Raw genomic sequence first — 25,092 nt, 5'->3', positions numbered from 1 at the left:
GTGATCCCTTGCTATAACGCGGTTTACTTTTCACGGTTTCGCTACTTCACGGATTTGCATCGTGCATTGTGTTCTGCATTCTGATTGGCTAAAAAGTCACTCCACTTCTTCTCTACCTGTGCGTGAATAACGTTGCAGTTTAATATGTACACGTACGTAAATCAGCTTGCCAAATTACAACAGATACGTGCAAATCATCTTGCAATTTCGAGTTTCTCTATAACCCATGGAAAAAAGAGCGACACCAACTGTCAATCACTGTGTTCTTCTCCCGAACAAACACAGCTGCGCTGCGGGCTTCAAAGGGAGAAAACACTGCAAAGCAAAGTCAGGATGCAGCGGCTCAAGAGCAGTGAAATACACCGGAGTCACTATTTGTCTGACCTTACTTTGTATTTTTTTTAAAAATCATTTTAAATTTTCTCCCGTTTAATCCAATTACTCTCGGGTCGCGGTGGGCGGGGCTAATCTCCGCGATTTGAAGCCTGATTAGTTATTATTTGACAGTACAGTACAGAAGATATTTGTTGAAAAACCTTTTCTAAAGTAATTTGATTTGTGAAACAAATGCCTGAGCCTGTAAAACGGTTTTTTCTTTCTTTTCAATGTATAGAGTATTTAATAGTATAATAATTGTTTAAAAAAAAGGTTTCTACTTCACGGATTTTGCCTTTCACGGGTTCTTTTTGGAACGTAACCCCCGCGAAAAACAAGGGTTTACTGTACATTTTTTTATCTTTTTTTTATTTTTTTATTTAATTAAGGTGTAAATTAGTTCCAAAATTACTACTACTATTGACTGATGTTTAGCTTTTTTTTTTTTTCAAAATCATGTCTAACTCGGAAATTAACTTGTTTTACATAATACTGGGATTTTCTTTTTAAGTTTTTAATTAAACAAGTCCCTTTTTAAAGTTTTGTTTTGTTTCACGCTTGGACAATATTCTTAGTGTCAGGACTGGTAAACTGCTTGTGGAAAATTTCCTAAAAAAACATACTTGTCTACTGCCAAACCCACTTTTGAGGCTCTTTAATTTTGCTAATCTTTTTCCTCTATGGCTCTTGTGTATTTACCATCCATCACTAAAGCAGGTATTTTTGTCTTCAGAATTGACTGTTTCTAATCTACCATCACTTGGGAAACTCAAGCCTCTCATTGTCTATTGTTTGCTTTCTGTCTTCCTTGTTTTCACTTGTTCTGTCTTTGCTGTGTCACACTGGTCACAAACAGGTGAGCAAACTCTCCAAATCTGGTTCTGTCAGATGTAAAGGAATTTTTTTCTTCTAGGCTTTGACAATGGTCTTTGTGAGCGAGCTGTACCTTCTTCATTTAGCATTATTTTAAGAAATGCTTTACTTATGAGTAATAATAATAAGCTCAAAGCGCTTGCATACTGCATGATGAAACAAGTGTAAGTTAGCCCAAAGTATATTGAGCAGATGTTTATTGAAAAATTGGTCTTACTCTAATAACGATTACATTTCTAAGTGTGTTCGACCAAAGTTTTTAAAAAGAGAAATATTATCAAAGGATAATTTATCAACAGGAGCTTTGAGGTCATCTGAACATAATAAGTGAAAATGAGAAAAAGCAAGCAAGACCCTAGATATGTTCTGAAAACCTTAAATTTTTATTATGTGCATCTTGATAATATTTGTTATAATAATTGTTTGGCTCATGTTTTATTGAACATGTTGAAAAATTATAATGGTCAAACATCCTAAGTATGGAAATCATAAACCGCATATTTTTCATGGTTATTCTTACTGGATTCTCAGCAGGCAATCCTTACTGCTCTCTGTTGTTTGATCCCCAAACTCAGTTGAGACAAAGTCAATGACAAATCTCATTAAATCACTAAACGTAAAAAAGAGCTTAAATTTTAAACTATACAGTGCTCAAGAAAACAAAGGAAAAGTGTAAATATACGCAAGTGAGATTCATGATGCTATTTTAAAGATAAAAGAAGGCAAAGCATGTGGTCTAGATAACATCACAGTCGAGCATTTAAAATATTCAAGTTTTAAATTACTGCCCCTGTTGGCCATGTGTTTCACTGGCTTTTTAACCCATGGAGTCCCACCTGATTCAGCCCTCTCAGTTGTATTGGTTCCCGTCATTAAAGACAAGACTGCCAGTTTAAATAGTATGTTGAATTACCGACCGATTGCCCTTGCCAGCAACAGCTCAAAGATTTTGCCGAAATATCTGGTACGATTCTTGGCTTTCTGGTACACTGATCAAACTAACCAGAGCCTTTTTATGTAGGCAATGGCGTTCAACAGGGAGGGATCCTCTCTCCATTTTTATTCAATGTATATATTGATGATTTATCTATCAAGTTGAATCTGAGCAAAACTGGGTGTGTTGTTGGATGTCAAACTTTTAATCATCGTATGTATGGAATAAGCTCCCAGCTCATGTAAGAGAGGCCGATTCAGGTTCTACATTCAAAGTTAGACTGAAAACATTTCTCTTTGGACAGGCTTATTGTCAGACTAGTTAGTATTCAGAGATTATTTAACTTAATGTTAATGTGTTTAAATTAAACTTAATAACAATAACTTTTTGTTTTAAAAGGCTGCTAGAAGTTGAAGCTGGGGTAACTATGGTGCACTGGGGTTCTGTCCTCCTTTCTCATCTACTTCTACCCTTCCTATCTTCTCTATTTTTGATCATCATTTATCATTTAGTTCTCCATGCCTCTGTTTGGTGCAGTGCGATTCATGTATTGTCCCTCTTTCCCTCTCCCCTCCTGGGGAGTGGGAGTGCTTTAAGACTCCAGGTGGCTCATCCGTGCTCCTGTTCCTGACCGTGTACCTCGCCTTTGCTCCCGCTCCTACACCTGACTGTAGATCCTGCCTCTGGCTCGTCTCTGGCTCGTCTCTGCTCTGTACCTGACCGAGTACCTCGCCTCTGATCCTGCTCCTACACCTCGCAGTGGTTCCTGTCTCAGGCGCGACTCGCGCCCCTGACTGTCCCCCCAACCAGAGCTGGATGAAGCTCGTCTGCTGGACTTTATATATGTAGTTGTAGATTTAGATAAGTTAATTCTTCTCTAAGAGTTCTGGTAAATCCCCTGTCCGTCCTGGGGGAGGATCCCTCCTTCATGTGGGCACCCCTGAGGTTTCTTCGTTTTTTCCGGAATCCGTTTTTTTTGGGAGTTTTTCCTTACCGTGAAGGGGGGTCTAAGGGCAGGGATGCCAGTATAGCATAGTCAGTTTGTTAGTTCATTTTAGTATTTTCCTATTGAACTCTTTGTATTCATGATCCTTTTGAGTTCATGTTTTACTTCGAAGCCCATCGAGACGACTATTGTTGTGATTTTGGGCTATACAAATGAAAAAATTGAATGTAGGCTGATGACCTTGTCATTTTTAGCCCTAAAAGTGCTGGGACACTTCTAAAAGTTTGCTCTGACTATGGTAGAGACTTTGATATGAACTAAAATAGTTCTAAAAGCAAAATTATGAATGTAAGGACCAAAGACGACAGAAATGTAAACTTTCCTGTTTTTAAGCTTTGTGGAAAGCCTCTGGAACAAACCTCAACTATCAAATATCTTGGACACTTCATTACTGATGATTGGAGGGATGATAGAGACAGTCAGAGGCGGTACTGTAACCTCTATGCTTAGGCAAATATGCTGATGACAAATTCAGAATGTGTTCTCTTCAAGTGAAGTGTTCCCTGTTCAGAGCTTACTGCACTCCTCTGTATACGGCTCCTCTTTGGTGGAACTATGGACGTGGGACATTCCGTAAATTCTTAGTGGCCTATAATGATGCTTTCAGGCTTCTGCTACAGGTGCCCAGGAGGTACAGAGCCAGTCAGCTGTTTGTGGATGCTCACATCCCCACCTATGAAGCACTACTGCGTAAGCTTACATACAGCCTCATGGAACGCCTGGACAAATCTAAGAATTTAATTATCATGTCTCTGACTGATCACAAAAAAAGCTCCTGCCGCTACACTTTCGCCTTGAGGAAACACTGGATACAGCAATTATACTCTTTTAATTTTTATTTTATTTTATTATGTATGTTGTATTTGTATCTTCTTCTATGGAGTGCACCCGAGTGAAATAAAGTGAATTATATGAGTATTTGGCTTTATTTTTTTCATTTCTTAACTCTCTTTTTGTAGTTTTTTTTTTTTTTTTACTTATCTGTAAGTCTCCTACCTGTCCTTGATTTTGTGGATGGTTAACCAACCAAAAAGTGAAAGTGAAAAAATCTGAATGACCACCCCTTCATAAGTTAAGGTTTGAGGTTAGGATTTACTTGCAAGTGACTTGACATCCGATTGACCAAGCTTTGGATGGATGATTCCAGTCTATTTACAAAATTCCGGACATCTGAGAGTTTTTCTGGCATCGTCCTTCCTTATAAGAGAGAATATTTGACTCTTCACTCCCTGAGTCAACATTTCAGCATTAGAGGTCACAATTACACAGTGATTCCATGGTCAGGGTAAACATTTTATGAGATATGAGTCTGTTGGCTGCCGCAGCAGTTACAGTTAAGTGCTGTGATTTGAGTCACAATTGTCACAACCAACAATCAGCTTTCGGCAAACCATCAAAGTTGAAGTTCTTTGATCCTTGCAGAGAATATCATCTTGAAACTTAGTACCATGACTTATTTTTTTGCTTTTTTATATACATTGGAAGAAATTTGACATTTCATCAAATTTGTGAAGTTTATTCAAAACATTCCTTTCTCTTTTAACCCTTGTGCTATCCTAGGCACTTTAACATTTGGAGTTGGGTCACCTAGACCCCACTAGACAGTGCTCTGAACCTTTTTTCTTCAATGATTTGTAATCTTCCCTGGTGTCCATGGATTACATGAAATCTTTCCACCTTTATCCACCTTTGTCATGGTAGGAATAACATGTCAAAGTAAGGGTGGGCTCATCTAAGATAGCACAAGGGTTAATATGTTCTCAAGCTCCACATCAACATCCATGAAATGATGTCATGTTGCATTCTGGGATGTAGCCACCACTTTGTAACATAATTCTCCTGAATCTAAGCATTTTAGTTTCTGTACTTAAAAAAAATAAAAAAAGTTGTTAAAATCTGCCAAACCTCTGGAAAATATTCTGGCCCAAAGCTAAAAAGATTTCTAATTTGCGTCACCAGCTTTTGATTTCAATATTGTTGGCTTCCAACGGTGTGCGAGACAAGTGCCCATCTTTTTCCAAACAAGAACGGTTCCACCCTTCCTTTGCACCCGTGCAGATTTACAGAAAGGTGTCATGTGTTGTTCTTTTGGGAAAACAAACGACAGCCTCCACAGTTCAGCCACGTTATTGTCCTCTTTGGAGTGTTCCCATATCATTTACAGTTCTAAGCTGAGTCTCTTTGACCCTTCTTCACCTCCTCCACAAAACAGCTAAGCTCATCACATGAACACTCACCCAATAGTTGGGCAGCTTTTCTTTCTTTGATAGGTTATCTATGCTTTTTGTCATGCAGGTGTGTCAAAAGGTCTTGTGTTAAAATTTAATTTAGAAGGTTTGTTAAAATGAAAGACAAATTTAAAAGAAATTCTATCCTTGATAGAAAAAAGCCTTTTAATCCATTAGTTTAGACACTTTTTAGAAAAAACTTTGAAAGACAGTTTGAGCTTTTAAAACCTTTAGTGCTTTGCTGATTGTTTCTTATTATCTTAGATTTACTGGATTTAGTTGGAAAACTTTAATTTGTTGTATCTATTTATTTATTTTTTAAGGGGTATGCTTTAATAAGCTAAGCTTCTGCCTGCTACAATCATGTGTTTCAATTATTATTATTATTATTATTATTATTATTATTATTATTATTATTACTATTGTTGCTATTGTTGTGGTGTGGTGGTGGTGGTACTTATCAACTATATTGGGCCATGTTGACTGCACTTTATTATTAACATGTGGAAATGATTTTAAGTTCACAAGCACAAAATCCAATCATTTAAATCTTTTTGTTTTATTTACACAGCACAATTTTTATATACAAAAAGGTAATCACAAATACATGGATGAGTGGAAGACAATCTTGTGTCATTTCAATCTTTTACCCAGAAAGTGCCCACACTTATAATTTAACTGCATAAATACAGGTATTTACAGACTGGAATCACTGAAGAAGATCCTCCTCACTGAACCCTTGAGTTCAGAGACACTACAGACAGAGAATCGTCATTTTTTTCTCTCTTATTATCTGCTAGTTTAAAGTATCACAGAAACTTTTTTATAAATAGCTTGAATTTTCAGTCCTTCTTGTGAATAGGAACAAATGTGAGGAGGATGAGTTCCTCACGCCATGGAGCTTTTTACTCTTTCAAAGATCTGGTTGACTTTGATGGCAGGAACGCATCCTTCTCTCACAATAGTTATGGTGCCTGCATAAAAGATAGAGACAGGCTTATTAGAAAGAGTGTTAAAAATCATATAAAGACACTGATGTTAGGCTGGTAAAATACAGACCTTCGTTGATTCTTAGGCAGTTGACCACAGTGGAGGCCACTACTTCTTTGGAGTTCCCATCGCAGAGAACTCCCTGGATCTTGTGGCCGAGTCGACTGGTGGAAAATGGCATTTTCGTCAGTAATTAACCAGTTGGTGCAACAACAACAAAAAATGGATGCAGAAAAGTCAATTGTCTTACTCAATGACCATGGAGTGGTGGGTGCTGTCTGCCTCTCCGCTAGGATTGGCTGAGGTGATGGCAAGGGGTCCGGTGATGTCACACAAGTGGCCGGTCACCGTGTGATCTGGGACACGGATCATGATGCTGTCCCTGGTACCAACTCGGTCATAAGCCGGACCCACTCCTTCAAAGCATGAGATGAAATTTTAGGTGAATATCGAAAATGAAATGTTCCCTGATCAAAATCCAGATTTAGTGTCTTGGCTTGGTTTGAAAAAAAAAAATTACCTAATTTAAACAGCCAGTCTCCTTTGCTGACAATGCAACTGATGCCACCAGGATACACGTTCCTCATGAATTCCCACAACAAAGGACTGAATGGAGGCTTGGCTGCTACCAGCTGCTCCACACTGGAAATACAAATGCATATGGGTTTCTCGGCAGGTCGGTCCTAGAAGAAACAGCAGAGACAGGATTGTGTCAAGCCTTTTTCCTGGTAACTCTAAAAGCTAATAAAAGAAAACATCTCTGAAGTTTTTTTCTTACTTTAATGTTGTAGATTTTCTCTATCGCCTGAGGGTTTTTGCAGGAAGCAGCCAAAGCGTAAACAGTGTCTGTTGGAATACCACACACCCCACCCTCCTCCAGAAAACCAGCAATCTTTAGGAGGCTGCTGGTGAGGCGCGAGTTCGCCACTGGACAGGGAGGCTCTGAAAATGTTTCCTCCTTCGTCTTTTCCTATTTCAAGAAAAATCATCTGTTTGGTAAGACTTAATCACTGGATCAAACAAAATTTAACCTGCATGCTCATGTATCTATTCATATATAGAAACCTTAATTAGTGGAGGGCCCATCGGTATCAGCCTTTGGGAGAAGATGCAGTTCATCAGTGAAGCCAAAGTCCCATAGGCACAAAGGATTGCCACCAGTGCAAGCATGGCCACTATAAAACAGTTTTGCAAAGTTATATCTAATATGCCAACTTAAATACTTTTACTGTACTTCAATAAAATGTCTTTAATCTTACTTTCAAGTTCATATGGCAGTCGATTCAGGGTGGAGAGTAGAAAACAGACCAAAACAACTTCCATTATTATTGTTAAAAGAAGCAAGACCGGGTTTTTGTGAGCAGCTGCAAGACATAAAAGATAATTTAAAAATTCCTCAAACCAACTTGAAGACAAAAAGATCAATAAAAACATATTTATTCTTACCGATCCACATGAGGAAAGCATTGATGACAAGGAAAGCAATGGCGCCTGCTGTGAAACCGTATGCTGCTTCTGGAAACAGGGGATCTGAATGCTGGATACCTTGACAAATTAAAAAAATAGGAGAACATTCTCAGTGCATTCTCTAGCTGTAAGATTTGCGTAGAACATCATCCAAATCACGAACCCAGACATACCTGAAAACCTAAACCAGGTCCAAGTTGCCCATACAGCCACATAGATGGATGAGATGACCGACCCGTACCGGCTACCCCCCGTGACCTGAAGTCTGCTGACATAACCTTGGAAGATCGCTCCAGAGATGAGGACCCAAGGGACAGTGAGATGAAGGAGAGTGGGGTTTGTACTCGACACTCTAGAATGAAGTGCTGACAGTGAAGCAACCCCGTTGGAAATGTAGAACAGGGCATCAGTAGTTTGGTCGTTGAGGGGTAGAACATTCTGCTCTCCCTGTACTGAGCATCTGCACCCTAAACCCTTTCTTAGTTGCTCAGTAGAGATTGGTTGTGGTCCTACTGGGATAAGCGACTTTTCTGCAATGGTGTTGATGAGACGAGACAATGTGCCATAGAAGGAAGCGGCAGTGAAAAGGGAGCAGGCTACACCAAAGAAGATGTAATAACCTTGAAGAGGAATCTGGGGAACCGCTGCAACTGTTAGTAGGACGAAGAACATGTTGTGGATCAGCTCCAAGGCATCCATATTCAGACTTCCCAAGCAAAGAACTAAGCCTGCCACCACAAAGAACCAGTCTCCTATCATTGCGTTCCTCCCAGAAGCCACAGCACTGTCATCCCCAATCAGACTAGATATCACAAACTCTTCCCAAGCTTTGATCAGCCAGAAAGCAGCATGAAACCCAAACTTGGTTGCATGGTAGCAATCCTGGCGTAAATGGGCGTAATAACTGGAGAACAGTTGAGCAACTGAGATGATTGATACCCAAGTAACACCCAGAGCAAAGGATTTTATGTACCCAAAACTGTAGAAAGCGAAGATGAATGGAGAAACAGAGTCACAGAAGAAACCCAGAGCCATGGGCTCTGCGTATTTTGTGTTCTTCTTCTTCTCTTGGCCAATACTCTGTGCACTTGCTGAGTTGGCAGTTCCTAGCAAGAGAACATTGAAGAGAGGGGTCCCGAAACCTTTGAGGACATGACGCTGAGTTAGACCTTTAACAAGCAGAGCAGCTGAGCCATAGATGGCAAAGATCAGAATAATCAACTCCAAAACACCGGAGACTACAAGAGCCCAGGAGCCTGTTACCAGGGCTGCTGCTTCAAAGACTAGAGTACCCGTGATGGCCCCAAACACAAAAGGCATGATGTAGTTTACAGTAGCAGAACAAAATGCCAGAAGAAAAGAAAGAAGGATGTAGGGAATCAGTCCGGCAATTGCAGATTTTTCTAAGACAAACTCTGTGCTTGCATTCATGGTCATGTGATCAAAATTATGGTTTGGAAATAAGGCACCATAGTAGATTCTGGTGGCACCATAACTGCACCATAACGCAGCATAGCCAATAAAAGCAGTGCCACTCAAGTGGTCATATTTACGAAAGGAAAGCATTCCAGCCACCAACTGACAAATCCCCCCAATCAGGATGAGGTGAACTCCTGTAGAACACACACAAAGAAATATATTCAACTTCCATGCTTCACCCAAATCTTCAAAAATATATTCTACAATTTTTACCAGCAAGTATGTTTTCCACTCCCACTGGTGCATAATTGGTGTGAGCTGTGTGGAAATTCTGCAGGAGAACCAGAAAGGCGCTGATCCCATTGGAAAGCATTCCTAACACTCCTGGTTCTCCATAGAAACTGGCAGGAAAACCATCGGATGCTGCCATGATGTCTTTGCTGTCTACCTGTATTTATTGAGGAATAAATCCTTAAAATTATTTTTAAAAACAGAAAAAAACGCCAATGGAATTGAACATTCACAAAATCAAAAATATTGTTATCTTTACAAATATTAATTATTTATTGGAAATAATTTCAATTTGCAACAACATAAAAAAGAAAAAATGTCTAGTTCTTAAAGTTTCACTTTAAAGACAGGATTTACATTTTTGTTGTTATAAAGAGAGGACATTCCTTTGCTTTCTCGGAACACATTCCTAGTACAAAAAAAAAGTATTTTGTCCTTCCTCTCATCTGAGACTTTCTGGCCCTACCCTGTCATGAGTGGGCTGGGCCAGTTTTGCTGCCTGACACACGTGAGACTGCCTTTCATTTCACTACTGTCACAGTGTTTCACTAAATCCTCCCAGAAAAAAAATGTCATTCATAACTAAAAGATGGATATTTGCACATATTTTAATATGTTCTAATAATTTCACATGGTTATCATTTCAGTTTAAACGTTTTTCATCAAATAGGGTGATGCTGAATCTTTCCATCAAAAAAAAAACAGTGAGTATCCTTCATCATTAACACAAAGTTAAATTTTCAACAGAAAAAAAAAAAAGTTCCAATCTTTCCGTAGTAAATGAAGGAAGTCTTACCTGAGGAAGCTGCTCAGAAACCAGTTGAGATGTGCTGCAGCAGGGGGAAAAAGTTTGTCATAAATAAGGGATCTTTGTATGTAGGAGGAGTTGAAAATTCCCACTCTGCCACTCAATCGGTAAACTGGTAAATGACATCACTGCTGCACCCAAGGTCTCTGCCTCTCTTCCTCCTCCTCCTGAGATGGCGATGATGCTGACCGTCACAATGGTTATGATGTTGGAAATTCCTCAACATGATAGGGTAGATTGTTTGTCACAGACCTGCCCTTCCCTGTTCCTCCAAGTTGAGCTTTTAAGAACATTGTGAGCCCCGGACTATATAAGACAGGTGGTTTTCAATCCAGGAAAGCATCAGCATCCTTTACCTCAAGGCTTCTGCACCGACAACAAATAGGCAAGACAAACTCAGGAGATTTGTCAAACTGAAACCATGCTCTCCACTCTACATGTAAGAAGTACTTTTATTATTGTTTTCCTTCATTTTTCTTTTAATCTTTTTTCTAGAAATTAATAGTTGAATTAGTTTTAAAAAGTAGGCTGAATAAAACTGCATTAAGAGAACTGAGTTTTTGAAATCTACAGTTTTAGCTATTTTTAAAGATTAGACAATTAATTAATTAAGACCAGTGTCAGCATAAACACTTATGGAAAAAAAGCTCAGAGATATTCGTGACTCTGACTAGGAAAAAGTCAAAATAGGCTCAGAGTAGTTTGCTAAAAACATATCAACATTGGTTTCACAAACCCCAATTGTCTTTTTCCTACAGAAAAGCATCAAAGCAGGGCAGGCTGTCAGAGGACTGCACAAGTCAGCAGTGGGAGGTAAACTCATTTGCTCTGGTTACCATCAATCTAAAAATCTGGAAACGTGCTTATCTCTCCTTGAGTCACAGAGAAAACATTAACCCGACTGAACAGTTCTCCTTGTTGTGCTTCTGCAGTCCTGAAGCGCCCGGCGGCCGAGGACACAGTCACGTCCAGTTTTGGAAAGTTCATCAGTGAAATCAAGCCCCAGCATCTGTCCCCTATCGTGCTCCACCGCAGTAAAAGGATGGTGCTGGACAGCATCGGAGTGGGTTTGATCGGAAGCACAACAGAGGTGTTTGAACTGGCTCTGCAGCACTGCCAGGTGACTCAAAGTGAAACTTAAAAGCAATGAAAGTTACAATTTTATGATTTGAGTGAGCAGGTCTGAGAAAAGCAATGATCTGACCTAAGTAGAAACTATATAAACTTTCATTAACATGTTTATTTTTGTCTAAAGTATTGGCGCCTGACGTGTTTTTCTCCTCCATCAGCACATGTACGCTCCTGATAACATCAGCTTTGTGTATGGACGCAGGGGCACCAAGTTATCCCCAACATTGGCTTCATTTGTTAATGGAGTTGCGGTAAGTTTGGAGAAAACCCAAAAATGCATCACCAACTACAAAAATACTTCTGTTTATACCCAGAGAGATGCACATTGAACAGGAGGGATTAAAAAGTATGGCGAATTACTGAGAAATTTCCATCACTGCTCGTCATTTATTCCCCCTATTTCCAGAGAAGCTTCTCCAAAATAAGTTATTTTCTGCAGCCAGCTTGATCTAGCAATTAAAGTGGCTTTCCTGTTGAAGTGCATCATGCACAGAGTCAGAGTTCACCAGGTTGGAAAAAACAGAAGGGTGTGGTAAGAGAAATTGCATCTTTTAGAATAAACACAGACGCCTTTACAACGTACTTCTGTGGTGGCATCTGTATGTTTGCTTGGAAAACGTGGTCACCTAAATCTTTTTGCTCCTTTCACTGTCTCTGGACGGTCTGATTAAAAGAACAGCTGTTTGCTTTCAGACGCACTCCATGGACTTTGATGACACCTGGCACCCGGCAACTCACCCCTCCGGAGCTGTCCTCCCTGCTGTGCTGGCCCTCAGTGACATGATCCCAGCTCACAGGAAACCTAGTGGACTGGACTTCCTCCTTGCCTTCAATGTGGGGGTCGAGATCCAAGGTCGTCTGATGAGGTTCTCCAATGAAGCTCACAACATTCCTAAGAGGTTTGTAGTCTGGAAAAAGAGGCAAAATTCGGGAAATCAGATTTGTATCCAAACATTTGCTATATCGTCTCTAAAAATAAAATGTATTTTGGGGATGTAAAAAACAGTCTTTGGCATATCCTGAATGCTCCCATGAGCTTTCCCATATTGAGTTCTGCTGATCTTAGCACTTAAGCTGACAAGGAAGACACTGAAGTGCAACAAGAAGACTTCTGGTGGTGCCAGAGAGCTGTGAATGTAGCACTTAGGAACAACAGTGACTCTGTGCTCATACGGAGGGAGAATATTTTTACAAAAACAACATTTGTGACATGGTTTTCAAACTCAAATGACCCTGGAACATTACCTGTTTGTTTGTCAAACGACATGATTCATCATCTTTTTTTTTGACACCTAAAAAATAACTGGCTGGCGCAGACTAGTCTTGTAAAATAGAGGCGAGAAGTTTTTTTGTTTTTTTGTTTTTTTTTAAGAGGCGTAACTAGGAGGAATTAGAGCCTGAATTTAAAATGATTGACTTTCAAACCTGCTGACTCAATGGTGTGTGTGTTCTTTTTCAGGTTTCACCCTCCCAGTGTTGTGGGTACCATGGGGAGTGCTGCAGCCTGTGCCCATCTTTTGTCGCTGGATCCCTCTCAGTGCAGTCACGCCCTAGCTATAGCTGCTTCCCTTGCTGGCGCCCCGATGGCTAATGCCGCCACTCAGTCTAAACCCCTTCACATTGGCAACGCTTCTCGCTTAGGGCTTGAAGCTGCTTTGCTGGCCTCCAGAGGCCTTGAGGCCAGTCCTTTAGTTCTGGATGCTGTTGAGGGGGTGGCAGGCTTTAGTGCTTTTTATGAAGATTATGTCCCGCAGACTCTGGAGTCGCCCAGTGATAATGGCCATGTGTTCCTGCTGGAAGAGCAGGACATGGGCTTCAAGCGTTTCCCTGCACATTTGGGGATGCACTGGGTGGCTGACGCTGCAGCCTCAGTCCATAAGCTTCTTGTTGGAGTCAAACCTGGGAAGGTCTCCCCATCCCAGGTCCAAGACATCCTTCTTAGAATCCCCAAATCCAAATACATCAACAGACCTTTTCCTGAGTCTGAGCATGAGGCACGTCACTCTTTTCAGTTCAGTGCCTGCTGTGCCCTTCTGGACGGAGAGGTGACCGTGCAGAGTTTCAGCGAAGCCGCAATGAACCGTCCAGAGCTGCTGGCCCTGCTTAGCCGCGTTCGCCTGGAGCATCCACAAGACAACCCCGCCAACTTCAACCTCATGTACGGGGAAGTCCAGGTCACACTCACCGGGGGCGACATCCTGAGGGGCCGCTGTGACACGTTCTATGGTCACTGGCGCAATCCGCTGACCAATGAGAGCTTGAGAAAGAAGTTCCGATACAATGCCGGGGCGGTGCTGCCGTCAGACAGGGTGGAGCAGCTGATTGAGGCAGTCGAGGACCTGGACAGACAAGAAAACTGCAGGGCCCTCCTGTCACAACTGCAATAAAAACTAGCATGTGAACAAGCATTACCAAAGCCAAACTTTACTGATGTAAATACAGAGAAGGGGGTGGAAAATGTTTATTGTCAAAGCTGTGTTGCTGTTAGAAGGATGGAACCAATGCAACGCTAGAATTTTTTAATCAAATCTGTATTAATGTGCAATTACAAAGATTTATAGATATATTTCTCACTATATAAACAACTGTATTTTTTGTTGTTTGTTTTTTCTATTGAATTGCATTTAAATGTAAAAAGAAGGGGCTAGGTGCAAACTACTGTTTTGTATTGTCTATTTTGTTACTTAAATTATACTCATATATTATGTTATCCATATGAAGATGTATATTTTGACGGATTTATGGGACCATTTTAGCACTGGTGGTAAATAAAAAGATCCCAAATACAAACCTTTCTCTCTGACTGATGACTCAAAAAAAATTCTGTAGAAGAAGTGTTGCTAAAATGTATGCACCACATTCAAAACTGCTTCAATAAAACAAAAATCTGTGGTTCAGGCAACATGAAAAACTAAAAACTGAAATGATGAAAAGATAAAGAATGAATAAGTTTGTACTGATATGCAACCTTATCAAGGTTCAAAACTGGCAGTAAACTCATTTGCCTTAACTTTTTCCCTGCAAACAGTCGCCACAACATGCCATCATTGTCCATCACGTATTTGACTGACCCCAGAGCACGTCTGCCATCAATGAATCATCAAAGGAAGCAGAACACACTGAGTTTAGACTGTGTAGGTCCCACAAACATTTGTCAAAAGTACAGCGAAAGAGAACGACCACATCTACGATTCAGTTTTTTGAAAGACCTAATCAGTACGTCATTGTCACAAGATAACAGCTGTTTTACCAAGAAAACTGAATAAATGAATGCATTCTATAGATTTTTGTTTTTCTAAGATCATGGAATACATTTTTGCTTATTTGGAAATCAGTAGAAACATTTTCCCTGAGATGTGAGCCAAAAATGGCAAACATGGGATCATAACTAGTTGATTAACTTAGTGTTGATTACTTCAGTCGTGGTCCAACTCAGGTCTGAAAGGTATCAGCATGGCTTTGGTGGACAGAGTTCAGTCATCTGCATAATCTAGATTAGAGTATGCAAGAAAACAGCCAAAAAACCACAACACTCTAAAAAACGTGTAAAAATGAAAGGAGGTATTATGATATATAATAAGATTCAAATCTTAACTAATTTCTGCTTTAAAGTCCACTCCGATCATCTTGTGATCTCTTGTAAAAGCGTTGCAAGTGGTCTTTTAATTAAGATGATGCTGTTTTAAACCAAAATCCAACACCTGTCGTTTTGTGGGACAAAGTTTCTACAGAGCGGAAGGAGTTCATCAAAAATTCACTTCTGAGTTTTGGGCAGTACTGTTGGCGTGGGAAAGGCCCGCCTACACTTGCCGTCTCCCATCGGAGTGGGTTTTTATGCTTGCGTGTAATTTGCTGTGAGTTTTGTTCTTTCTGGGGACTTTTTTTCACAATCAAAGGAGTTAATCATGAGATCATGAGTCAGCATGTACTGTTGACCGACTTTAGTTTGAACAGTTTTGTTTGTCTAGGCTGCGGACCCTCACTGGATGTACCTTAACTATTGCTTAGGGTCAAGTTAAGAAGGCTGAAACACCCCTCATCTGCATTTGTGACACAGTTAGTGCTGATTTCATCATTCTGGTGTTCTGCTTTAAAATAAAGCAAAAAGGCCTGTAGGCTATTTGAGATATTTCCAGGAATCCTTTGAGGTATAGGTTGGAGACTGTCACATCTTTAGCTAAACACAACAGCAAAGTGAATGACCTTATTGTTGAAATGACCGAAAACACAAAAGAATGTGCTCATGGTTTTAGGCCTCTCATGAAAGCTTCCAGTCATTTTTTATGGGGAGGCGTTTCCTTCTCAGGTGTGATTAGGCGGAACTTCAATAAAAAAAAGCAAAAAGCAAAGAAAACAAGAACATTTAGTCTAGTGGTTTTTCCCTGAAGGAAATTATTTTCTAAAAAAATTACATGAAATATCAACAAGAGCAGTTAAAGCAAAGTCTCTATTATTCCAAAGAAATAATGGGATCATTTATTTTCACCTCAGAGACACAGTTTCCTGCTCCTGTTTGTTTCCTGTGCAGGAGGCAAATGTTTTAAATCAAAAGCATTGCCAGAAAACGCAACAGTTTCCTTATTCCGGTCTGTGATCCTTCTAGTCGTAAGTGCCCGACACACAGTGCAGCTCTGTTTCCTCATTTCTGCACTGTTGACCATGTGTGAGTGCTTCACGGTTTTACCGTTAAGCAGGCGTGAGCTGCTGCTGCACAAAAGGGACGGGCAACAGTATCAACACAGGTTAAGGGGAAAGCCGCAATCAAGTTAACCATTAAACACAGTTATTAGCCATTTGGTAAACGGTCAGTCTGAAAGGAAACATTAAGGCCACACCACAAAAGCAGATAAGTCTTGAAAGCTCATAAAGTTCCAAAAAAATGTTTTTATATTGTTTTTTTTATGTATGTGTGCAAACCATTACCAGAGACATACAGAGAGACCTTACATATCTACAATGTGTTTGCACAGGAACAGGACAGACCTTTCTCAAAAGTGAAACAGGTTTGATTTAAAAAATAAAAAAGGCTTCTGCAGGACAAAAGTACAACAGAGTTTTAGGGCCAGTTTACAAACAATTTTTTTTTTTACTGCGACTTTTAAGTCGTAAATTTAAGAGAAAATAAGTCAGAATTGTTAAATTACAAGAATAAAGTCGCAAATTACGAGTTTTTTTCTCGTAAACTTACGACATAAAATCTCGTAAAGTTACTAGAAAAAGTCATAAATTAACGAGAAAAAGCACAAAAGTTGTCCCTTTATCTGAGCCTTGCTTGAAGATGAAAGATGTGAAGCATTTTATGAAGCTTTATTTCTGGATAGGTTGCAAAACAAAGAAACTCTCAACCTTTTGGTGAATCAAAATCAGATCTTTGTCAGTGTAACCACCTTTCCGGGGTTCGGTGTCGGTGAAGCGGAGTTTCATATTTAAAATCAGGAGCTCAGACACCTTTTGGGTGAAGAGGACTGCGACTTTATTCTGCCCTACTGACATACCCAGAAGTCTATTTGTCACCTTACGTCATGTAAGTGTCATGCGCAGAAGAAACACTAAAGCGGCAGGTAAACAGTGTTACATGCACCCCCTCCTCCAAGATGTTGAAATGGGACGTTTCAACATAAAATAACAAGGATGAATGAAACTAGTCTGTTATATTAGCAGAAGAACGTTAAAAACGCCAAAAAGTGTGCCTCCTCAGACGGAAATCTCACACAGGCTTAGAGATCTTGGTTTCATGGAGGAAGGAAAGATTGAATAAATAAAACAATAAAAATTAATAAATCGTAAATCGAACAAAGGGGCTTCCAAACATTTGGAATGTGGTTTAAAAAATAAAAAATCTGATAAATCGTGCGCGTGGATTAGTAAACAGTGCGCATTTTATTTTATTTTATTAATCAATTGCGCACAATTGACTAATCCATGCGCACGGTTTATCCGATTTTTATTTTTTTAACACACATGTGGAGCTGGAGTGCTCCGTATGTATGCTAATTTCAATCTTGTAAATTTACAGTTTTTTTCTAGTAAATTTACGACTTTAAATCTGCTAATTTCACTTATTTTTTTTTTGTGTTGGCCCTAAAACTCTGTCGTGCAAAAGCCATCGGTCTACAAGACGTCTTCCAGCCTCTCAGAAATAAAAGAAACAAACGCAAAAGTTACTTTAGAACAAGTTTAATGACTTGAAATGTTTTAAAACTGGTTTAAAAAATAGCCCCAAATAAAAATAGCTCAAGGGACATATTTCAATACACGAAAGCTCCCTCAAAAGATTTATCAAGTTCTATAGGATGCTTTTTTACTTTCCTGTATTTCTTTATCATCTTGGCACTTATCCTGAGAACTGCTTATATGTGTCATTGTTCATGGATCTGTTTACCCCACATAGAATGGTAACTCTTTGTGGCATAAACTCTTCATGGATATTTTTCTTTTCATTTGAGGTGTAACTGACACGAAGGACTTGGATTACCATGGAAATTGTGTGTGCACAGGTCTCGTGCGCTGTTCGCCCACACGGAGCAAACACAATGGCTGGGCGATGGTGTGGAACGCTCTGAGGCTCTGAACATTATCTAGTGTTGCGACAAGGAGGATGATTCTCTAAAAGAACATTTCTGAGCGGATTGCTTTGTTTGAGAAACAAAACACCTGCAGACAATTGGGAAAGCATAGAATGTGTATCTGAAATAATCAAAACTTTATCTAACTATGACTGTTTCCTACATTCAATTATAAGAAATTATGTTTGTTGTCATTTATTTGATAGAAGCTTTTTTTAAGTTAATTTTTGAACCATATTAAAGTATAATCATCTTTCTGTTGATTTATTTTTGTTTTGCTCTGTTAAAAATAATAAAATCTTCATCCATCCATCCATCTTCCTCCGCTCATCCGGGACCGGGTCGCGGGGGGCGCAGTCTAAGCAGAGATGCCCAGACTTCCCTCGCCCCAGCCACTTCCTCCAGCTCCTCTGGGGGGACCCCGAGGCGTTCTCAGGCCAGCTGAGAGATGTAGTCTCTCCAGCGTGTCCTGGGTCAACGCTGGGGACTCCGCCCAGTGGGACATGTGACGTGGGACACCTCTCCAGGGAGGCGTCCAGGAGGCATCCGGACTAGATGCCAGAGGCACCTTTCAAAGTGGAGGAGAAGCGGTTCTACTCCGAGCTCTCCGCGGGTGACCGAGCTTCTCACCCTATCTCTAAGGGAGCGCCCAGCCACCCTGCGGAGGAAGCTCATTTCAGCCGCTTGTATTCGGGACCTCGTTCTTTCGGTCATGACCCATAGCTCATGACCATAGAAGAGTATTGGAACGACGATCGACCGGTAAATTGTGAGCTTTGCTTTTTGGCTCAGCTCTCTCTTCACCACGACGGACCGATACAGCGACCGCCGCTCCGATCCGCCTGTCAATCTCACGCTCCGGTCTTCCCTCACTCGTGAACAAGACCCCAAAGTATTTAAACTCCTCCACCTGGGGCAGGGACACTCCACCCACCCAGAGATGGCATACTACCATTCTCCGGTCGAGAACCATGGCCTCAGATTTAGCGGTGCTGTCCCTCATCCCAGATGCTTCACACTCGGCCGCAAACCGCCCCAATGCACGCTGGAGGTCCTGGCTCGATGAAGCCAACAGGACAACATCATCTGCAAAAAGCAGAGAGGAAATCCTGTGGTCCCCAAACCAAACCCCCTCCGGCCCCTGGCTGTGCCTAGAAATTCTGTCCATAAAAACTATGAACAGAACCGGTGATAAAGAGCAGCCCTGCCGGAGTCCAACGTGGACCAGGAACAGGTCTGACTTACTGCCGGCTATGCGAACCAAGCTCCTACTCCGGTCATACAGAGACCGGACAGCCCTCAGTAAGGCTCCCTGTACCCCATACTCCCAGAGCACCCTCCACAGGATACCACAGGGGACGCGGTCGAACGTCTTCTCCAAATCCACAAAACACATATGGACTGGATGAGCGAACTCCCACAATCCCTCCAGCACCCTAGATAGGGTGTAGAGCTGGTCCACTGATCCACGACCAGGACGGAAACTGCACTGTTGTTCCTGAATCCGAGGTTTCACTATCGGACTGACTCTCTGGAGCCAGGCCCGGGGTTAGGGCTCGCAGGCCAGCGCCTGGTGACAGGGGCTCTTCCCACGGGCCCCGGTTGGGCACAGCCCGAAGGAGCAACGTGGGACCACTCTCCCATGGGGTCACCACCCGTAGGAGACCTCAAAAGGGAACCAATAAAAAGTTATTATTTCTTCACTTCTGCTCCTTTCCTGTCGTGAAAATGTTCAATTGTACAAAAAACATATTTGGCATTCAACAATTTATTTGAAAAGATCAAAAATAAAGGAATCAATTAATAAATTTAGTATAAAAACAATGGTAATGCTTTCTTTTACAGTACAGTATTTAGTGTACTTAAGTGGTATTTGCATGGTACTTATTGTGTAAAATCAAATCAACACGCTGCGGTGACTTTACTGAAGTGTTATTTGACTTTATCTGGATGGATAAACTCGTTTTTCAGCTTGGAAGTTTGTGTTAAATGTTTAAGCGACCTTCCTCATGCACTTCCATGGCATGTCTGACCATATTTAGGCGAAGACTTTTTAACAGTTGGCACAAACAAACAACTAACAGGAACAGTTTTCTCTCATATATGTGAGACTTTCTTATCAAAGGGCTTTCTTGACAGGAGGAAACATAATTTTTACTGAGCTCAAACGCTCTTTGCCCTCTACATGTAGGTTGAAGGACGACTACAGATATGACGGTCACATGGCAAAAATGACACTTCTCAAACTTTGTCTTCCAGTTGTTAGAATCTAAATGTAGATTTTTCAGTAAAAATAAGGAAAATTCAAAACACAAAGAAGAGCAGTTTCACTTAAATAACACGACTTAGAATCCAAAAAATAAGATCAAGACAAAGGAGTTAGAAATTCATTCGACTGGATAAACGTGAAAGTATGAACAAGGAGACTTTGTAGTTTTAACTTTTGAATGTTTTTGAAGAGGAAAAGTAAATAAATGAAATAAAAATGTAAAAATCTGTTATCATTGGAAATGTTGGTCATCAAAATAGGTAAAGAACCAATATGTAAAGTGAAAACAACCCACAAAGTTTTAGAATATGCTTTATTTTCCAGACTTTAGTTACGGCGTGTAACCTGAATAATAATCGCACGTCTCACTGCAACATACGGATATATGAGCTGCATTCACATGTGAACTGATGTAATACAGATGGAATAAAAGTACACGACTCAGGCAAGGTTTTTTGTTACCAGGACCCTCTTTGTTTAGGGATTTACGGTTTTAGAAGGTAGAATGTATGCTACGTGCTTTCTATTCTGACACCCACTCATACATGAGTGGGTGGAGGATGCAACATGCTCATTTGAGAACACAAACAATGGGATGCTTTCTGAGTGTGATAATACCTAGGGAATAAGAAAGAGGTCTTTGTTCCGAGGTTTTGACATCCGAGTCAATTGGTGAGAATGAGGAAATGAAAGCAGAAGATGTTGACAGATAGTTAAAAAGAAAATCAAACAATGGTAAATAAGATATGGATGTTTTGTGTAAAAAGTAAAAAAAAGTAGAGTTGCGTGAACGTGCAGTAAACATGATTGTTTTATAGTCTTGGTCTCTGGTGGTCTGTAATTGATTTATGGAATTTATTTATGCTCTAACAGTTGTTGTGTGTCATTATTTGGGCAATGAAAGAAAAAGTCTGGAGAAAAGCGTTTTTTGTTAGCCCGTCTGAAGTAGGAGAGACGTTTTCTCTTTTATATAATTTTGACAAAAAATAAAACTGAAGTTAATAAACTGAAAAAAAATCCTTTTCACTCTGAAGTTCCCCTCACACCGCCTTTGCCAATGCAGGTTCAAGCAACCACTTCCAGTGAAAAGTTCTATGTATACACACAAATATGTGTGTTTTGGCTTCCGCGTTCAAAACTCTCGTGTTCATACATCGATGTGCAAGTTTTGAAGCCCATTCTAGGGCTCTCTACATACAAAACCCACGACCACTGAACGTGCGTTGAAAGTCGAACCAGGTCAGTCTTTGACCAGTCAAGGACTCGTATTTGGTAATGATGTATGGATGGCGTCCCTTTCAATTCATGTAGATGTTGGAAACTTTGTCATGGAGGAGAAATTAATAATTGTGGTTTGTGCCCGGCCAGAATTATATGACACCAAGTCTTTCGTGTATCGGAATATGAAAGAAAAAGCCTGGAGCAAGATTAGCCGGATTTCACAATTTCTTCCAACCCTAGATCAGTGTTTTTCAAATTCTTTTGAGCCACAGCACACTTTAACCTTGAATTAAAATCCTGCGGCACACCAGCATCCAAAAATTTAAAAAACAGGAGAAACTCATAGTCTGTGTTGATATACAGCCCCTCCACAATCTCACATGCATTTTTGTGATAATTGTGGAAGAAAAAGCTGGAAGCTGCAGCTGTTTTTCTAAAAGATGTAATAAAAGTTAAGTTAAAAGATTTAAAAAAAAAATGTTTGATGTGTGTGTGTTGTGGTTGCATATGGAAGCGATTGTGTAGCATAAATAAAAAGAAAAGACGTTTAACTAAGAAAGGCTCATTGTGCGCTGAGACGCTGTCACTTTAACCCAAAGCATCATGGGAGATGTAGTGCAAACAGCCGCCAACCGCACGCAGATAGACTCGCGTCTCTAAGCTTCATTGTTTTGTTCACTTTTTCCACGGTCTGATACCGGATTCTGTGGAAAGCTACACTGCTAAAGACGAACTTTAGCTGGTGTTTTTGTCAGAACTGAGAGACTTTATGAGCAGAATAAGAACAAGGAAGTGAAGACTTTAACCACTTCTGATTGGTCAGACTGATGACGTATGATTAAGCCTCAAAGAATGATTGGTGGAGACAGTTAAAATGGCGGGACTTTTCAGTAATAAGTTGTAGCTTCAGCTAAATCGCGGTACTGTCATTCTTATCAAAATGTCTTTAATAGAATTAAATAAACACAAAGAAAAAAGTATTTTATGATCTTTCATATTGGATGAACAAAGAGCTGATATCCTGGAGATGGAAAATACTTTTAGATCAGTTAATGAGGGCAATTTGCCATGGTACACCTGACCATCTCCCACGGCACACTACTTTGCCGCGACACTGGTTGAAAAACACCTCTCTAGATGGTAGATCTTCTTGTAAACATTAGAAGAAAAAGGAGACCCCCTTCCCTGCTCGTCCAGTCTGAACGCCATGAGCTAGACTCGCACCCAAGTATGCCCGACATGTTGGTAGCTTAGACGTAACGATCCAGTAGTTGTCACACCTCTCCACCATTGAGCTAAAGTCACAGCAGGGCTAGGGGACCATTGCGGCTTAACCCCTCAACCTTTATTAAAAAAATAAAGTGAAAAGAGGCATTGGCTCACACTTAAGAGTCTCTGGTATGACCCATGCTTGGAATTTAAACCCGCAACCTTTTTGTTGCAGGGCAGACACTCTTCCACAAGGCCACTGAACACTCGCCTCAGTTCTGACTCCGGTTGGGTATTTATTTGTTTATATTATTTTGGATGGTTGAGCCGATCGTCCAATGATCAAAGGATCGGCGGTTCCCTCCGCTCCTCAGTCAACAGTCATTGTGTCCTTGGGCAAGACACTTCACCCTCCCTGCCTCCAGTGTGCCTCCACTGGTGCGTGAATGTGTATGAATGTTCGACGGTCAGAGAGCCGTAGGCGCCAACTGGCAGCCACACCTCTGTCAGTCTGCCCCAGAGGCTACATTAGTAACTAGCATCAGCAAGTTTGAATAAGGAAAATGAATAATGGACACATTGTAAGCGCTTTGAGCATTTAGAAAAGTGCAGATAAATTCAATCCATTATTTTTGTCATTATTATTTATTGAACACTGAGACTGTCTGAGCACAGGTTTGCTGCCATCTCAGACGGTCCTGTAGGCCAGAGAGATCAAGACTACATTATGTTAAGAACATTTTCTTTAAAAAAAACATCTGAAACTGGCAGGGAGAAAAATGTTTGATTGCATTCATGTCAAAGCAAAGTCATACTTTTACTAGATAGTGAAATGTATATAAAAAATGAAGGGAACTAACTCTACTATATAGCATTAGGCAGAATTTCTTTTAATTCCACAAAAAAAATGTTAAATCATCTTCACCCATAGTGTAGAGTAACATAAGTTGAGCATAACTTCAGATAATTTACTAATCTCTAACACAAAACAATTGTGAACTATTTAATTAGGCTCTCACAGATTAATCTTTTATCAGGTCAAAAATAAAAAAAAGCTGATTTCAGCTCAATTTGAACCTCTGTGCAGCTCTGTTATGGTCCAGTCGTAAATGAAACAACTTCTTAAAGTGTCAGCAGTCGTCTGATATGCTTGAGTGTTCGTTCATATTGTTTCGAATACAATGTTGAAAATTAACGCTTTTTTCTGATGGCAGTTTGCAAGCTAGTTTCTACAACAGAAAATGGACACAAGAACTTCAAAAAAAAAACTGAAAGTGCGGTAAATGAAAATTTCTATTTTTCTCCATCCAGCTGCCAAGTAAATGATTCAAAAGATGTTTTACGGTTTGCAATCAAAACCGTTCGGAGTTACAGATTAAAAAAGTGAGCATTTTTAAAAGCCAAACTATTTTTCATGCTCCAACAAGGGAAGCTGTCACATCATCTGGATTTCTAAAGGCGCTGCTTTAAAAATGTCATATTTTGATTAAAACTTATTTGGAAATTATATACAACAGATTGCCTACGTGTATTACATGACTTGGTGTTTTTGTTGGAGGACACAAAGTTCCATTGTTCTAGTTTGAAAATCCAGAGAGACACATTGCTCTTGTCTAAAGATAAACACCTTTAGGGCACAAATTCCACCCTTCTTATAGTAAACTCCTTTTAACGTGGGTGGAGAGGTGTTTTTTTACAGACGTGAGTGAAAAAGTTGACAAAGAACAATGGAGGGATTGGCATTTAAACGTCAAAGAAGGTTTTCTGGGAAGGGGCGCCGGAAATATGTCACCAGAGAATCGATTAAAAAAAGATGGAGTTTATTTTAAATTTGAAGAATATTTTCATTAAAAATGGTAAGGCTAGTCAAACTAAATCATTTAATTTTTTGAGAAAAAATATATTATCTTGGAAAAAGTGTTCAAAATATAATTTCTTTAAAAGACTACATTGTAAGATGGTGTAGGATGCATAAGGAACTTGTCTACAGAAAAACAAAAAAGTTGGCAAGTTTATGAAGACCAAAAATTTAATGAAAAACAAAATAGCAAAAGCTCTTTAGGTCCAAATAGATTTTGAATTAATGAAAAAGATCCTTCCTAAGTTTTCTTAGGAAGGATAGTGTATTAATTAAAAAATAATAACAAAGTAATAATAAAGGAATCTATTACCCTCTAGTTACATGCTGACAACTTGTGTTTTTTTGGCATACTGTAAATAATGGACATAAATTAAGCGTTTTTTCTGTATTCTTCAAATTATTCAAGTCAGAATGCTTCTGAAAAGATAAAAACATATGACACCA

General features: G+C 39.9%; 2 protein-coding genes across 2 annotated transcripts; one reads left to right on the top strand and one right to left on the bottom strand.

The window, feature by feature from the left end:
* Nucleotides 1–5,956: 5,956 nt before the first annotated feature.
* Nucleotides 5,957–10,432, bottom strand: LOC105354918. Its single transcript, XM_023959255.1, has 11 exons — nucleotides 10,380–10,432; nucleotides 9,566–9,740; nucleotides 8,047–9,486; nucleotides 7,853–7,951; nucleotides 7,666–7,770; nucleotides 7,472–7,581; nucleotides 7,185–7,376; nucleotides 6,927–7,089; nucleotides 6,657–6,822; nucleotides 6,476–6,570; nucleotides 5,957–6,390 (listed from the first exon to the last, which is right to left on the bottom strand). The coding sequence occupies exons 2-11, from the start codon at nucleotides 9,720–9,722 to the stop codon at nucleotides 6,305–6,307; spliced, it is 2,613 nt and encodes an 870-aa protein (XP_023815023.1). The 5' UTR covers nucleotides 9,723–9,740; nucleotides 10,380–10,432; the 3' UTR covers nucleotides 5,957–6,304.
* A 278-nt stretch (nucleotides 10,433–10,710) lies between these two features.
* On the top strand, nucleotides 10,711–14,312 carry LOC101163093 (cis-aconitate decarboxylase-like). Its single transcript, XM_011480291.3, has 6 exons — nucleotides 10,711–10,830; nucleotides 11,150–11,204; nucleotides 11,324–11,511; nucleotides 11,681–11,773; nucleotides 12,216–12,421; nucleotides 12,982–14,312. Exons 1-6 carry the CDS (start codon nucleotides 10,813–10,815, stop codon nucleotides 13,907–13,909), a joined length of 1,488 nt encoding a protein of 495 aa, XP_011478593.1. The 5' UTR covers nucleotides 10,711–10,812; the 3' UTR covers nucleotides 13,910–14,312.
* The last annotated feature ends 10,780 nt before the right edge of the window (nucleotides 14,313–25,092 follow it).

Source organism: Oryzias latipes, chromosome 10 (assembly GCF_002234675.1).
Source record: "Oryzias latipes chromosome 10, ASM223467v1".
Taxonomy (NCBI): Eukaryota; Metazoa; Chordata; class Actinopteri; order Beloniformes; family Adrianichthyidae; genus Oryzias; species Oryzias latipes.
The sequence above is the reverse complement of the archived record's forward strand: the minus strand, read 5'-3'. Positions and strand labels throughout refer to the sequence as shown.